Consider the following 17246-nt stretch of genomic DNA (forward strand, 5'->3'; position numbering starts at 1 on the left):
GGACAGCATACATAGCTGCCAGGCGGTTCAATGGCAGCTTCTACCTCTGAAAAGGCCTACTCACATTTGCACAGACGGCAATGTCTCAACGATGTATGGATCTGCAAGAGGATAGCGATCTGTGATCCATTCACAAATTTGCTTGTGGAATTTTCTGCTGATTCATGCTGATTTGGGCCCTTAATACAGTGGAAAAATATTTATCTTTCTTTATGCCTGCTACTGAGCATCATCATGCTACACATACGTACCAGTGGCTGCACTTGTGTGTAATGGGCCAAGAAGCTAAAATAGGGTTTGGCCACCCTCACCCCATGGAGAGAGGCTGCCAGAGACAAGGAAACATGGTGAAATAGTGGGTGACATGAAGAAAGTGACAGGAAGAAGGTGGAAGGGAAAAGGGGATGAGATGAAGAGGGTAATAGGGATTGGGAGAAGGTGACAGGGAAAAGCAGTATGTGAAAGGGAGAGCGTAACAGGGAAAGGCAGAAGTGACAGAGGAAGTAAACAACCATAAGGTTGTGGGAAGTAGCAGAGAGTGATGGGGAGTGGCAGAGGCTAGTGGGGTATGCATGACAAGCAGAGGGTTGTGTAGAAGAAGTAGGTGCCAAAAAAGAGTGTCAGGTAGAGACAGAGAGTGATAGGAAGAGGTAATCATGATTAACATATGGTAATTGGTTGAGGATGACATGGATGACAAGGAGAAGCAGAAGGTGATGTGGAGAGGCATGGGGTGATGGCGAGAGGATGACAAAGAGAGAATGATAGGTAGGCAGGGAAAAACAGAGGGTGATTGGAAAATAGTGACTAGGGACGATATGTACTAACTTAGCCTTGAAAAGTGATAAAACAGAGAGTGATAAGCCACCAACCAATCAGCTCCTACCTGTCATTTTTCAAACACAGCCTGTGACAAGGACATGATTAGCTGGTAGTTTATCACTCTCCATTTTATCACTTTTCAAGCTTAGTACATCTGGCCCTAGGAGAGGGTAACAAGCAAATTGTGGCAGGTAGAGGCAGATGTTGATGGAGAGTTGGTGAAAAGGATAGGTAGAAGGTGAGATCTCTGTTGGAGGGAGAAAAGAAGAGAGAGAGAGAGAGAGAGAGAGAGAAAGAGAGAGAGGGAGAAAGAGATAAGGGGAGAAAGAAAGATAGAAAGAGTGTGAGTATGCTATGAGTGAAGAATATACCATTTCAACCAGTCCACAATCCTTGTCTTCCTCTGGCTAACACTATGTACCTTTTCATCCAGACCACAATAAGGGCGGGATGTATTAAAATACATCGCCGCCCTTCGCCGCCCCCCCCCCCGCCGCGATGCTGCCGCATACAGTATGTACTAACATATGCGGCTGGCATCGCGGTGCGGTGACGGAGGCCCCCCGCGATACCTGTACACTAGTGTGCGGGGGGTCTCCGTCACCTCCCTGCCGCCACGCTCTCCCCTCATGCCGGGGACAGCTATACATGCTGTCCACGGCGCTTCCACCTCCCCCCTGCAGCCGGAAGGATGTCCGGCTGCTTCACTAGGGGGAGGCAGCCAGGGCTTACCTTCCGGGGTCCAGGAGGACCCTTCAGGAAGGTAAGCCAGGGGGGGGGGGGGGTCGGCGAGGCGGCGGGTTTGCCCTTCAGTGCGGTATCATTTTGATACGTTTCAGAGGTAGAAACTGGGTTTTACCGCATTTTCCATTTGATACATCTCGCCCTGAGAGTCTTCCTCTGGCCAATACTATGGAAGAAAATCCTGTGACAAAGAAGTCATCATGGAGACCTGACCTGGTATGCCTGGTTGTAGGGCCATGATGGCTAACCTATGACACACTTGGAAATAGAAAGGTATAGAGAGGTTGGCGGCGCCAAGAGTTGCAGCCGTGGGTATATTAGTGGGGCACTAGCTCCCCTCGGGTACACGTTCAAAAAACACAGATAAATATACACTTCGGCGCTACTCAGCAGAACAGTATGTCTTGTCTTGCTGGACTCTATTCCTCCTGGTTTTCCTATTGTATGCAACGTCTTAAGGGCACCTACTGACCTTAATGAAGGTCCCTATGTGCCCGTAGAGGTTTCTTTTGTCCTTGTCAGGAAAACACTGGTACTCTCAGCAAATATAGCAATAGGTTACTGACCTTATGTAAAGGCCCTATGTTCATATAAAGGTATCTTTGTCCTATTGTTCTTTCAACAACACCAAGTTCGCATCAACTTCACTCCACATGTAATCATAGGAAACACACTCACCTCAAAATGAGGCCCTATGTTCATGGAAAGGTATCTTTAAGCATGTCCACGTCCAGTAATCCCCTTGTAATAAGGCTCAGATATAGCCGTAGCAAAAAGATATTTTATTCCAGGACGTATACAATAAAAAACATACAAAAAATCGATTAAAATACACACAGTCTCAGGTGAGCCCAAAAGCAACTCACTCCCTGTATCCGGATACTAGGAGGAGTGCTACCAGATGGAAAAAGTGGTAAAGGGTCTCACCTATGCTGTGGGTCCAGTCCTCACCAACGCGTTTCGGGCTCTAGGGTAAGCCCTTTTTCAAGGTGTCCTATGACACACTTGTCACTCGTGACATGCCAAGGCACTTTGACTGACATGCGTCTGACCAACCAGTGTGCAGTGAAAACCCGGAAGTGCACAAGGGAAGCGGCTAAGCCAACATGCAGGCTGCACCGCCAACTGGAAGGGGCGTCGCCTGTCTGCTGGAGGGAGCAGAGCTAGCCTTCCCCTTCCAACAGGAGACACCGACAGCCGGGTCAAGGGAGACGGAGTGCCAGTGGTCTGATAGCTGGGATTGCCCTGGTGAGTGTAAAGCACCGGCAGCGGGGTCTGCGTAGAGCTCTGCTGGCTCAAATGTTTGTCCTCCAGTCCCCGCTGTAGCAGTCGCTGCCCGCTCCGCTCTGCACACTTCCGCCGCCCGCTCCACTCTGCACGCTGTCACTCTGTGTCTCCGACCCTGCCTGTTCAGTAATGCGCACCCCACCACTGTGTAAGTGGGGGTGGCAACAGCCATAACGGATCTGCCGCAAAAGACAGTGAGCAACGCAGCACTCCCCCCCCCCCTGCTGAATATATCTTTCTACTTGTATTATATGTTGTGAAAGGGACAGGGGGACAGAAAGGGCAAGGGGCAATGCAAACAGTGTGGGGCTGTTGTGATGGGGGGACAGTGTGGGTCTGTTGTGATGGGGGCAGTGTGGGGCTGGTGTGATGGGGACACTATAGTGTGGGGCTTATGTATAATGGAGCATCAGGGTGTGTGGCATATGTATAATGGAGCATCACGGTGTGTGGCATATGTATAATGGAGCATCACGGGGTGTGGCATATGTATAATGGGCATCACGGGGTGTGGCATATCTATAAAGGCTGCAAATATCACCAAATTATTGATATTTCTTGAAGTGACACGCAACTTGTAGGAAGGCTACACTCTTTTACGATTTTCTGCACGCCAAGCTGAAAAGGTTAGCCATCACTGCTGTATGGAGATCTGGGAAGGCAGGCCAGGCTCCTTTTGTTTTCACACCATGGCCAGTCACTAGATCATGACATTGGACCCCCAACAACAGCAGTGTGGGGGGAGGGAGGTAATTTGAGGTAAGAGGAGATGACATTGAAGTGAAGAATTCCTCTTCCTCCCTTTATGCTAATCCACCACCAAGACATATTTGTTAAAAGCTTGCACCACTGGTAGTTCTGCCACTGATATGTAGAGGCACCTTGTTCTCACGCACAATGAGGGGCCACAGCCACCATTCATGAAGGTGCACCATGAAGCATGGGGATCTGGCCTTGCAGCAGCCCCAGGTAGGACAGAGGGAGGCCATGTGACCGAGCAGTGAAATGAAAGGCTGCATTTCTCAACAACCCTCACTTTCTGTGTGGATGGACAACCCCCTGGCATTTGCCAGTGGTTCCAGATGGCCAGTCCTGCCCACATGTATCTATCATGGGTCCAGGATTTGTGGAGCACATAGGCCCCTAGGTCCAGGATATCCCCCACACCGAACTCCCTGCACCCATTCTATATACAGTACTTAGCTCTCTAATGGCACTGTGTGGTTTGGGTGACAATATAAATTGGTGCCTTGGAAGGCACAGCTTTACTCTAATTATAATTATTACAACACTTTATTATATAATAATTTTTCCTTTTTTTTTTTAAAGAACAAAATTTCATAATGGCACATGTGTTATATGTCTTGTGTGTTGATACATATGTGCCATTATGAAATTTTGTTCTTTTAATAAAAAAAAGAAGGTACTTACACTACGTTTGAAGCTACGATATTAGCATAGCCCAACGGCTGCCTTACTTGTGTAGTTTCACGGCGGCAGCCTAAGCGTAGCCCAATGGCTATCAGCGTATTGACTCTGCTGCAACTCTGCGTAGTCAGCGTACTCACTGTACTGTTGCCGGGAACTGTATCTATGTTCCCAGCATCCCTGGCAAGCCTAGTGAGCGCCTCTCACATAGCGCCGGTGCCCGCATGAACCCCTCTCCGGCGGAGAAATGGGGGTGGCAGAGGGGGGAACCAATTCTCCTCTTGGAACAGGACACCAAAAAGTCTACTTACAGCTCGATATATGGTGTACTTTACAATATACAGTATATACCCATCTCAGTAAGAACACAATGTTCTGGCCCATTCCCACACTTATTTACCCTGGCAATGTCAGAAATTCCACAAAACGCGTCATTAACACCTAAGATAACATATCACACGTTAACACAATAGTATCTTATAAAAAGGAATATTGAAACGAGACAGCTGTTTAACAAGGGGAATGAGTCACTTTGGAAGGTCATTCGCTTGTTATATTTTAATAAATCATGAACATGAATTAGTTACAGACACTTAGGGGTAAATTTACTAAGATTGGAGTTTTATTGAAGATGAGATGTTACCTATAGCAACCAATCAGATTCTATCTATTACCTTCTAGAAGATGTTAAAAAAGTAGTAGAATCTGATTGGTTGCTATGGGCAACATTCCATATTCAATAGAACTCCCATCTCAGTAAATTTACCACCTATTGGCCTTTATCCAAAAAAGAGGTATAAGCGCCTTCTTAAGAGGCAGCACCTGAAAGGCATATTCTCATTCCTTACACATACAAATATTTATACTTGAATCGCACACTTTGTAAAATGCATACTGTACCTTACTCAGACTTTTATAGTTTGTTACTACAAACCACACACTTCTCATACAAACACTACAATCTCTAGGTCTTAAAGACACAGCCCTCTCTTGGTTCTCATTCTACCTATCTAACCGCTCCTTTAGTGTTCCTTTCTCTGAAAACCGGGATGCGATGAGATGCAATATTTTATACAATATTGTATACAATAATTGTAACGTGTATGGGCACCTTTAAGTCTTAGGTCCTCTGCTTTTCTCAATTTATAGCTCATCTCTTGGCAAACTAATCAGCTATTTGGATTTCATTATCAAATGTATGCGGATGATACTCAACTCTACCTATCCTCCCAGGACCTGTCCCCATCTGTATTGGGCTGTGTCTCTGAATGCCTTTATGCTGTTTCATCCTGGATGTCATCTCACCACCTCAAACTTAATATTTCTGAAACAGAATTAATTATATTTTCGCCAATAAATAGTAGTTACCAACCTGATATCTCTATTGCTGTTGGGAGGTGACAATCACTCCTACCTCTCAAGCTGGCTGCCTAGGTGTTATCCTTGACTCAGAACTTTCCTTTGTACCCCACATTCAATCTGTCTCAAAAATCATGCTACATGCACCTAAAAAACATTGCAAAACCTCTGATCCACGCTCTCATCGTCTCACGCATGGATTATTGCAATAGTTTCCTTATTGCCCTCCCCCAATACAGACTCTCACCACTACAGTCAATCATGAATGCAGCTGTGAGGCTAATCTTCCTAACCAGACGTTCATTGTCTGCAAAGCTACTCTGTCAGTCACTTCATTGGTTACCTGTATTCTACCGTATCCAATACAAAATTATTTTACTTACACACAAAGCCATAAACCAAACTACATCAACATACATCTCTTCGCTTATCTCAAAATATCTTCCAACCCCACCTCTACGCTCCTCCCAAGATCTACGTCTCTCATTCAAGCATTCCCTGAAAACTCACCTCTTCAGGCAAGTTTATCAAATTCCAGAACCAGCCACGTAAACCTTTATAGACTGTTCCTAGCTAATCACATCCCCACTGTACAGTCCACACATATCCACACTCTTTCTTTTTCACATTTCCCATCCTCCTGACCCATGGCCAAACTGCTGGGTCACCGTATCTTACAGCACACCAGGAACCTTTGCATTCTGGTGGAATTAATGCAATAAAGAATTATAGATGTGCAGGCTCTAAATTTACTCTGATTTACAAGCAGGATCTACTATCCCAAATCACATGACAGTTTTTGACAGTTGATAGCCAATAAGATCCTGCTTTGAAATCAGAGTAAATCAGAGCCTGCACATCTCTATAAAGAATATCTAACCTTATGTTTCAAAGCCCATTTCCCTATAGATTGTAAGCTTGTGAGCAGGACCCTCATCTGTAAATATCCAGTTTGTTGTATCACCATCTCCTTTTGTAAAACGCAACGGAATATGCTGCACTATTTAAAAAAACTGTTAATAAATAAATAAAATAAATATCTATGGTTAATCATAACACATACTTCCCAACTGTCCTGTTTTTCACAGGAACGTCTTAGTTTTTTGGGACGTTCCTGTGTCCTTTCCGGGGTCGGCAGTGTCACGTGGTGGGGGCAGTTGGGAGTCCCCCCCTGACCCCTGTGAATAGACGCTGTGCACATTCATGTAGCCTGACGGGCTGGGTACATACATAGCCAGCAGCTCACAAAGCCAGTAGCCATGCCCCCACAGCGGCAAAAAATGGGGGGCATGGCCTTGTGGCAATAAGCCATGCTCCTTGTCCGTGAGGCCACACCCCCAAAACTGTCCCTCCTCCCACAGCCTCATTGTTGGGAGGTATAATGGTAGTTTTGGACAAGCTCTATATTTTACAAGGATTACTGTAGATACAGATGTGTCCACATACTGTACATCTTGGCTGTTTTTCTAAATTTGTCACAACATGTAAAACACGGCTTAGCTGTTTTTCGAAATGTAGCAAGTAAAAATAATAATAATAATAATAATGATAATAATAATGATATTTATAAAGCACTTTTTTCCCAATAGGACTCAAAGTGCATTTTTTTGTGGACAATACAGGTCGAGTATCCCGTATCCGAATATCAGTTATCCGAATTATTCCGAAATACGGACATTCCAGAAAGTGAAATTTTTTTTTTTTTTTGCTAAAAACTCACTGGGGACATTTGTAACAGCACTATTGAGGACAGGATATGTAACTGGCACTATATATGTGCAAGACAATATGTACAGTCATTCAATAATCAATTTAATTGCAAATTCTCTGATTAGCGAGCCAATGCTAAATTAGGCTCATAGATCTCTAGAACTGTTTAATTTACTGTTAATTGTGTTTTAATTGTGTTTTGTCGGTAGGAAATCTTTGGCTATAGAGTGAGTGTTCCGTGGATAATCCTATGTGTGATTGGCTACATTCTATCAGGCGGTATTCTGCTACTGCTCTTTTATTGGAAGCCAGAGTGGAGTGTGTGGGCAAACTGCGTCCCATCTTCATTGGAAAAAGCCAATGTGGTTTTACTAAGAACAACAGTGAGTATTTGTTCTACCGAATTATACATAAAACAAAATCTTTATTAAAGTAATTTGGATTAGAGCAGATTGAAGAATATTTAGAAAACGGTGTTAAAATGCCTAATGACCTGTCAATCGCTTGCACATTTATTGTTGTGTCATAAAAACAAGTTGTAATATGGGTGACTAAATCGTTTTGCAGAGCATATTTTACTAGATTTTTCTCCACATTGCTCCAGAAAAGAATTTATACAAGCGTGATGCAGATTTTATTTTTCCATTTATGGTTGAAGAGCTGTAAAGCTGTAAAAGGGCCTCCTATCGTAGGATAAGTACAGCATTAAGTGTTGTTACAACTGCAGAGTGGGACCTATATACAGTATGCCTATTTTCAGGGCTATATGTTTTACCCTTTGTATTGGGCTGGTGCAAGTACACACTGATGACAATCACTAGTACCAAAGCAGGCATGTACAGTAGATGTACTGCATATTGTTATATACTGTACAGTACTTCTGTATACATGTCTTTCAATGCCTGAAATATGGCGACACATTTACAAATTTGCATTGTCGAAAAATGTCCGCTGGAGTATCCGCAGAGGTTTTTCACCAATCTGTGGGCATTTTTGCCAATCCAGAGGCCAGGGCTGTTTCTAGACAATTTGTCTCCCAGTGCGAAGAAATAAAAAAATATTAATATTAATATAAGGGGCATGGCCTAGTTATAAGGGGTAAGATGTAGCAGGAAAACAATTATCTTACACCTCACTTTTGCAACCTGCATGACTAGATATTGGTTACTGCAGGAATGATTGTTTATCTTCCACACTTAAGTTGGCGGGCTGAAGGCCACACAGTGAGATATAAACATAAAGGCCCACGCAGTGACCTAGTACACCTCACAAAGGAAGCTCAAACAATGACAGGCTACTTAAATCAATATACACTGTTTATCCGTAATGCCAATTACACATTACTCTGCACACTTAGATTTCCATTACAATGCACACCCTGATGCCCATTACACTCCCCTCTTTGATGCCCATTACACATTACGCCCCAAACTGTGATACCCATTACACATAATGCCCCACACCGTAATTATGCCCATTACACATTATGCTCCACAGCATAATGCCCATTACACATTCCACCCCATATTGTGATGCCCATTACGCATTATGCCCCACACCATAATGCCCATTACACAATATGCCCCAGACCATAAAGGCCATTATACATTATCTCACATAAGTGCCACTTACCTACATGGTAGTTGCTAGGAGTTACATGCTGGTTGCCACAGGGGATTTCCTGCTTGTTGCCATGGGGTGATTACATGCTCGTTGCATAGAGGGATTCCCTGCTTTTTGCCATGGGGTGTTTACATGTTCGTTGCCTAGGGGGATTTCATTGCCCAGGGGTTAATGGCACACTGTGTGCCCACTGATCAAAGTGAAAATATAAAAAACCTATGTAACTGATTTTCGCTGGCTCCTGGCAGCAGAGAATAGCTAGGAGGAGGAGGTGATCGCCACCCTCATGGGGGAGCTGGTGCGGTGCCCATGTGGCTATAGCAGTGGTGGACAAGCCATGCAGTTATGTACTGGCAGGTGCAGGGCCCTGTGCGGTTGCATGGCTTGTCTGCCTCTAGAAATGGCCCTGCCAGAGACTTTCTGACTGTCGGTATCTTTTGGTGAGTCGCAAAAAAGAACCAGCCATTGTAAATGTGACCTATTCTTGTTGAAAGAGGACATGGTACTTGTTTAGTTTCACGGCGGCAGCATGGCCGCCTGCTACTTTCGGGTCTTTGTCCCCTTGCTGCGCTTGCCACGCTGCAGGCTCGGTGGCTCGCTGCGCTCGCCACACTCTCTAACAACAACTCCATGCCAACATGGATAGTGGGCGTATGAACTATCCACATGAAACTAAACAAGTACCAAGGACAATATTTACACCTGTCGGAAATATCGTCGGGGACTGAATACCCCCTAAATGTGTGTATATAAATGATACCTAAAGTTCCTCAGATGCAACTACCAAACACCTAAAATAATTTTGGCAGTTATTAATTTAAACAACAATTTAAACAACAACTCAAACTCATTACATGGAGTGTGTGGTCGGTCGGTCTGGTGTGTGGTCGTACATTCGTAACAGCATGGTTTTGTGCCTTCTCCTGTAGGATGAAAGAAAGAAATACACCAGGAAGAGAGTGCGCTGGATTACCCTGGATGCATTTAAAGACTCTCTTTTGAATGGATCCCATTCTCCTATAATTGCTGATGAAAACTCCATAGTGAATAAAGCCATAAGAAGGCCAGCCCTCAAAGTAAGTAAATCAATTATTCTGCAGGAAATTTGGATTTGCTGAGTTCTATGTCATAAATCTAGGACTTGCATAACAGAAAAAAATGTAAATAAGTAAAACTTTTAATTTGAGAAAAGTTATATTATCCACTGTCCCATTAATTTGTATCCAATTAGCAGTATTAGCTAGTTTACTGTTTTATGGAGAGATTATGTATTGTGTGTGATAAAATCGCTCATTCTATCTGCAATTTCATAAGGCCAGTATGTAATTGCAAATTCCATTAATTGATCACTTTTAATTTGAGGTCTGTACACAATTCACGAAAATATTTCCAGTATATATACATCTTTTTTGCAGGTGAAGTTTATAAGGGTACAGAAAATTCGATTTGTCTGGGACAATTCTAAAAAGAAGTTTGAGAAAATTGGGTAAGTAGAACGTTTAGTGTAGGTATGTCTCTTCTGACTGTGACATATGAGCTACTGTAAATTTGGCCAAACTTATGCCTTAGAAACTTTATATTAACTTTATAATATGAAGGTAAGATAGGCACTCCAAGCTTGGCATACACTATGCAATTACCTGGCAGACCATCTGTTCAATCTTTTTGGTTGGAATGGAAATATGGTAATATAAGGGAGCAAATGACAATCAACAATTTGCTCCAAACTGGAATACAGACAATAACTGTTGTTCAAATTGGTTAAACATAAATTTTAAATAATTTGTTTGAATTGTCATTTATTGTTCATTTTCCAGGGTTTGGGAAATGGTTGATTGTCATTTGCTCTCATCCATGTCCAGAATTCCATTCCAACCAGCCAGATGCCATAGATGGTCTGCCATGTAATTGTATAGTGTGTGCACAGTTTTAGTGTGAGTCTTCTACTATTGCTGTCAACTATTTATGTCTTTACAGTTATGTAAAGTGCAGTACTGTAATGTATTTTTTTTTCCCAATTTTTTTTTTTTTTGCATTTTTTTTAGTAGATTTCAAATGTTAGGGGCTTGATACCCAAAATAGCAGATTCATTGTATATTAATCTAATTAATTAGAAAATGTGATTTACAATATGTTAATTCTGTTTATATGCAATCATTTCTGGAATTGCAGAACCCTGGAAGAAACACATTCTTGCCATAGCATACATACAAAATATGGACTTGGTCTGAGAAAAGAGGAACAAGATATCAGGTAAGCAGTACTTACAGCAATTATAGGCTTATTCTATTTGGTATATGCTTGCATTGTCTTTTTGATGATTATGTAACGAAATGTTAAAACACAATGAACACATTCACAATGGATTCTGAGTAAAGGGATTACAGTTTAATCCCATTTTGAGTTCCAATTAAAAGCATAATTATTTTAGGTTTATCTCAGGACACATCCAACAATTTAGCAGCAGCATCAGTGCCAGACATATGTCAGGACTGTGTGTATCCCCATGGATGGGTAGAGGTGCGGCCTGATACTAGTTATGCTATGATACTGTGGAGTATATGTAATAGCCTACATGTTGTAGGCAGCCAGGAGGCTTTGATGATTTATCCACATTTAAGGAGGCTTTGATGATTTATCCACATTTAAGTATGAATCATTTATAAGGCAAAACAAAGCTGGTATTGCCTTTCATATTATCGCAGATTTAAATCTAGCAGCTACATTCCCATAAACTCCCAGGAGTTTCATTCCATTTACCCCTTAATGTAAACAATGTAATAATATATGTACCAGGGAGTCAGTCAGGGGAAGCAGGGGAGGCAGCGCTTCCCCTGTAATTTTGTTTAAAATAATACAAAGAATATAACTATGACACATATTCTGTGTCATAAGGATTTTCGGTACTTGTTTCCTAGCATCTTATGCATTGTATTGCATTGCATGCCATATAGCCGCATGCAATGCGATTTTAAATTGTTTAAGCACCCTAATGGGTGTTTTCAATGTTAAATGGGCCCCCCTATACAATTTTTAATTGTATAAGCACCCTAATGGTTGCTTACAATGTTAAATGCACCCCCACGCCACCCGAAGCGTGGCGAGCATAGCGAGCCCGCGAGGGGTGGCGGTACGCGTCCTTTGACCTTTTCATACCCCCAGTATCCACGTCGGCGTGGAGTTGATTTCACATAGTGTTACAAGCGTAGCGAGCCACCGAGCCCGAAGCGTGGCGAGCGCAGCGAGCCTTGCGAGGGGACGCATATTACTTTACATGTATTCTGCGTCCCCTCATGGGGATTGCTGCGCTCGCCATGCTTCAGGCTCGGTGGCTCGCTGCGCTCGACACACTATCTAAAATCAACTCCACGCCGATGTGGATGGAGGGGGTATGAAAAGGTCGGAGGACGTGTACCTTCGCCCCTCGTGGGCTCGCTGCGCTCGCCACGCTTCGGTTTGCCATTGATAGTGGTGGTGGCATGGGGATGCTTTTAACATTGTAAGCACCCATTACGGTGCTTATACAATTAATAATCTTATTGGGGGCATTGTATGCATTGCATGCCATACACAATGGTATACGATTTTAAATTGTATAAGATCGGGTGCCATCACATCGCATACCATTGTAAGGCTTATGTTATACGATGCAATGGGCGCCGTGCTAGGAAACAAGTACCGGATATTTTGGAAGATGAACGCTGTCCGATGAATTTGAGGTTGGGTGATGACGTCATGTGACACGGTCTGCCCACCCTAGCAGGCAGGAGCATGCCTGCATTCTGATTGGCCTGCCCAGCGCTTCGATCGCCGCAATCAATAGAAATAAAATGTCATTGATATGCATATTTTGAAAGATGTATATTTTGCAACCGAATATGAATGATCTTACCAATGATGATGTGAGATCTTATTAGCATTTATTATGTCATTATTTTACAGGAGATTAGTATGTGGTCATAACACCATTGAAGTTGAAGTTGCTCCCCTTTGGAAATTATTCATTAATAAAGTATGTACAAATATTTTATAGTATTATTTAATTTTATTAATACTGTATTTTTTTTACTGTGAAGCTGGTAATTTACAATTTCACCCACTGTGCCATGGCACACTAATGTGCCTTGAGATATTCTCAAGTGTGCCCCCATAGCTTGAGATGTCCACACTAGTTTATAGCCACCTCTACCAGTTTAACTGTTATTCACTGATTTCTTGTTTTCATGTGTGGGCCAATGTATTTTATTTTTGTTACCTGTGGGGACCAGTGTGATTGTTTTTTTTTCCATATAGAACCCAAATGGTTTGTTTGTTTGGGGGAGGGGCAATGTGTTTTCCCTGCCTTGGCAATTCTAAAATCCTCTCTTTCTGTCATACATAGGTGTTAAATCTCTTCTATTTGTATCAGTTTTTCACTGTGGTCCTATGGCTGGCTAATGGGTACCTGGGTTATTCCATTGCAATTCTACTACTATGTGCCTGTACAATCACCTTATCGCTTATGGAACTCAGACAGGTACTGTATTACCTAATAATAACACAATACATTTTTGGGGAGCTAGCAGAACAATGTTGTTTGTTTTAGTTTAGACACTCCTTTATAATGTCCAATAACGTGCATGTCAATAAAAATAGAATAACAGAATGAAAAATGCACTCTTTAAAGAATTGTATTTAACTGGATACATTTTACAATAAAAAGTTGCTATTGGTGAACAAGTTTGAATATCTGCCTTGTAATCCTGACCATAATGGGGTCCCCCCATATTTTGGAACCAGCACTGGGCCGAAACAGCAATGGGACACTTTTTACTTAAGGCCTGAAACATGAACACCCTGGGTACCTAGAGGAGAGGGGATCCCCATAATATAGGGGTCCCCCTCCCTCATGCTTAAACAGGGTTGTCCCCAATGTCCCTGGGCGGTGGACACAGGGTTGATAATTTTATTGTAAAAAATAGATTAAAAATTTAACATTGGGTTGTGTTGTGCAACTGGTATTTCTTCAGAAGCCAGGAAGAGGGACACCTGTGAGTATACACAGGCGGCTCTCCAGTTCATTGGTTCGGGTGTTACGATTTTTTTTTAACCCCCTGGATCCTACTGAAGAGGACCAACCTGTGGGGAGCATGTGACAAGGTGAGTATGTATGTACGTTTGCATGCATGAATGTGTGTATGCATGCACTTAATAAAGCGTTACTGTACTGGGTGTCTGCATATGCATATGCATATTTAAATTATAGGACATCTTACATAGGCGGTATGTGCATGTCCTATTCACGTACACTCTATTCAAAATGACATTAAGGGTGACATTCTATGCTCTGCGATGATCGTTTTTTTGCGGTAATTCGACCACAAAATGGCGATATCGCATTTTCCCATTAAATCGTTAATTTAATGGGATGCGCTAAGGGACTGAAATCGCATATTATGTGCGTTAAGGTATGCTGAATAAAAATGCGAGAATAATTCGCATTTTTATCGCATCCAGATGTTTTCGTATAGAAAAGTATACAAGTCGCTTATTTAATGCAATGCGCATTTGCACATCGCATTTTTTAGGTGCCTATTTATCGCACTTATTTCAGACCAGGGTCTGTTAGGCGAATTAGCCAGAACCCTGCACAGATCGCAATGTTCTGTGCAGGGTTCTGCTGTAAAAAATAAAAGAAAGGGTTAAAAAAAAAAAAACGAGCGCGGGGTCCCCCGCCCGAGTATAACCAGCCCCGGGCTCACTGAGCCGGTGCTGGTGACATAAAATCAGGGTCCCCGACAAATAGGGGTCCCCTTGATTTCATGAAACCAGCACCAGGCTCAAGGTCCGGCGCTGGTTCCCAAAATACGGGGGACAAAGTGACTAGGGGTCCCCCGTATTTTAAGAACCAGCACCGGACACAACCAGCCAGCAGGGTAATGCCACAGCCGGGGGAAACTTATTATATAAGCTCCCGCGGCCAAAGCATTAACCCCCTGGCTGGTCAGCATGGGCAGGGGACCTGGGGAAGTGGGGACCCCCCCAATAAAGGGGTCCCCCCCCTCCAGGACTTACCAGCCCATGCTGATAGTCCGGGGCTGTCCCCGATGCCCCTGGGCGGTGGGCATCGGGCTGATGGCTTGTGTAAAAAAAAGAATTAAAACTATTGTTTTATACTGGCGAACTATCAGTCCCAGCAAGCCTACCCCGCATGCTGGGACTTGGGGAACCACAAGTCCCAGCATGCGGGGCATTAAAGGGCCCGCTGGCACTTGTAGTTCTGCAGTGCAAAAAATAGTTAACAAAATCACACTGACACACTGTAAAATAAAAGTTTAATACACACAAAACACACACACACTGATACTTACCTACCTTGAGCCCGTAGGTCGGTCCCTGGATCCTGGGTCCGTCCTCCGGGGCTCCAGGGTAGAAGAGTCCGGTTCCGGGGCCTTGGTCCTGGTTCCGGGGCTGGTCCTGGGGTTCCGGGGCTCCTGGGCTGCAGAATCCGGGGTCCGGGATCCGAGGTAGTCCCCAGGGGTACCTAAGGAAGCAAATCCAACTCACCTGGTCCCCGGCGACGACCTCGCCATCCTCTCCGGTGACAGCGCTGCTCCCATCTGGTACCCGGCTCGCAGGACTTTGACAGGCGCTGAGATGTTTCCTCCTCGGCGTCTCTGCACAGAATGATTTCTTGGCCAATCAGGAGCCGAGAAAGTCGGCTCCTGATTGGCCAGAAATCATTCTAACTAGAGAAGCCGAGGAGGTAACATCTCTGCTCTAGATGCGCTGAGATGTTACTTTCTCGGCGTCTGTATTCAGAATGATTTCTGGCCAATCAGGAGCCGACTTTCTCGGCTCCTGATTGGCCAAGAAATCATTCTGTGCAGAGACGCCGAGGAGGAAACATCTCAGCGCCTGTCAAAGTCCTGCGAGCCGGGTACCAGATGGGAGCAGCGCTGACACCGGAGAGGATGGCGAGGTCGTCGCCGGGGACCAGGTGAGTTGGATTTCCTTCCTTAGGTACCCCTGGGGACTACCTCGGATCCCGGACCCCGGATTCTGCAGCCCAGGAGCCCCGGAACCCCAGGACCAGCCCCGGAACCAGGACCAAGGCCCCGGAACCGGACTCTTCTGCCCTGGAGCCCCGGAGGACGGACCCAGGATCCAGGGACCGACCTACGGGCTCAAGGTAGGTAAGTATCAGTGTGTGTGTGTTTTGTGTGTATTAAACTTTTATTTTACAGTGTGTCAGTGTGATTTTATTAACTATTTTTTGCACTGCAGAACTACAAGTGCCAGCGGGCCCTTTAATGCCCCGCATGCTGGGACTTGTGGTTCCCCAAGTCCCAGCATGCGGGGTAGGCTTGCTGGGACTGATAGTTCGCCAGTATAAAACAATAGTTTTAATTCTTTTTTTTACACAAGCCATCAGCCCGATGCCCACCGCCCAGGGGCATCGGGGACAGCCCCGGACTATCAGCATGGGCTGGTAAGTCCTGGAGGGGGGGACCCCTTCATTGGGGGGGTCCCCACTTCCCCAGGACCCCTGCCCATGCTGACCAGCCAGGGGGTTAATGCTTTGGCCGCGGGAGCTTATATAATTAGTTTCCCCCGGCTGTGGCATTACCCTGCTGGCTGGTTGTGTCCGGTGCTGGTTCTTAAAATACGGGGAACCCCTAGTCATTATGTCCTCCGTATTTTGGGAACTAGCGCCGGACCTTGAGCCTGGTGCTGGTTTCATGAAATCAAGGGGACCCCTATATGTCGGGGACCCTGATTTTATGTCACCAGCACCGGCTCAGTGAGCCCGGGGCTGGTTATACTCGGGCGGGGGACCCCGCGCTCGTTTTTTTTTTTAAACTTTGCGCTGTCCTGCAAATGTGCGATTTTCAGACATGAAAATCGCACATTTTCAGGACTAAATACAGCGCACCACTTCGCCGCAAATCGCCCCTTTTCGCACTTTTCAGCCTCCAATGCGCATCACATTAAATATGCGCATTTTGACTGAAAAATGCGATATGTAAAAGTGCGATTTGCGGCGATGTGGTGCGCGAATAAAACATGCGCATTTAGCGCAGAGCATAGAATGTCACCCATAATTTAGTACAGTGGAAATATTCTGCAGTTAATGGTACATTTCAGGCTGACAGTCACAACACAAACATCCTAGTGCCGTCCTTAGGTAATATATATTTTCTCCTTCTACACCCTCCCACTGAGTATATTGCTGATGCAGAGTAGTATATACTATAGTAGTATAATAGTATAATTCACAACATTTTGCAGCT

The 17246-nt window shown here is 44.3% G+C and overlaps 1 protein-coding gene across 1 annotated transcript in view; it reads left to right on the top strand.

Moving 5' to 3' along the window:
* The first annotated feature begins 3786 nt into the window (after window positions 1-3786).
* Window positions 3787-17246, top strand: part of LOC146062974 (putative cation-transporting ATPase 13A4) — a 74406-nt gene continuing 60946 nt past the window's right edge. The window contains exons 1-7 of the mRNA XM_083174984.1: window positions 3787-3822; window positions 7560-7733; window positions 9903-10049; window positions 10389-10459; window positions 11146-11226; window positions 12916-12985; window positions 13355-13489. Coding sequence (XP_083031110.1) covers window positions 3787-3822; window positions 7560-7733; window positions 9903-10049; window positions 10389-10459; window positions 11146-11226; window positions 12916-12985; window positions 13355-13489 — 714 coding nt within the window. The remainder of the gene's footprint in view (window positions 3823-7559; window positions 7734-9902; window positions 10050-10388; window positions 10460-11145; window positions 11227-12915; window positions 12986-13354; window positions 13490-17246) is intronic.

This window comes from Crinia signifera, chromosome 3, assembly GCF_055691185.1.
Source record: "Crinia signifera chromosome 3, ASM5569118v1, whole genome shotgun sequence".
Classification (NCBI taxonomy): domain Eukaryota; kingdom Metazoa; phylum Chordata; class Amphibia; order Anura; family Myobatrachidae; genus Crinia; species Crinia signifera.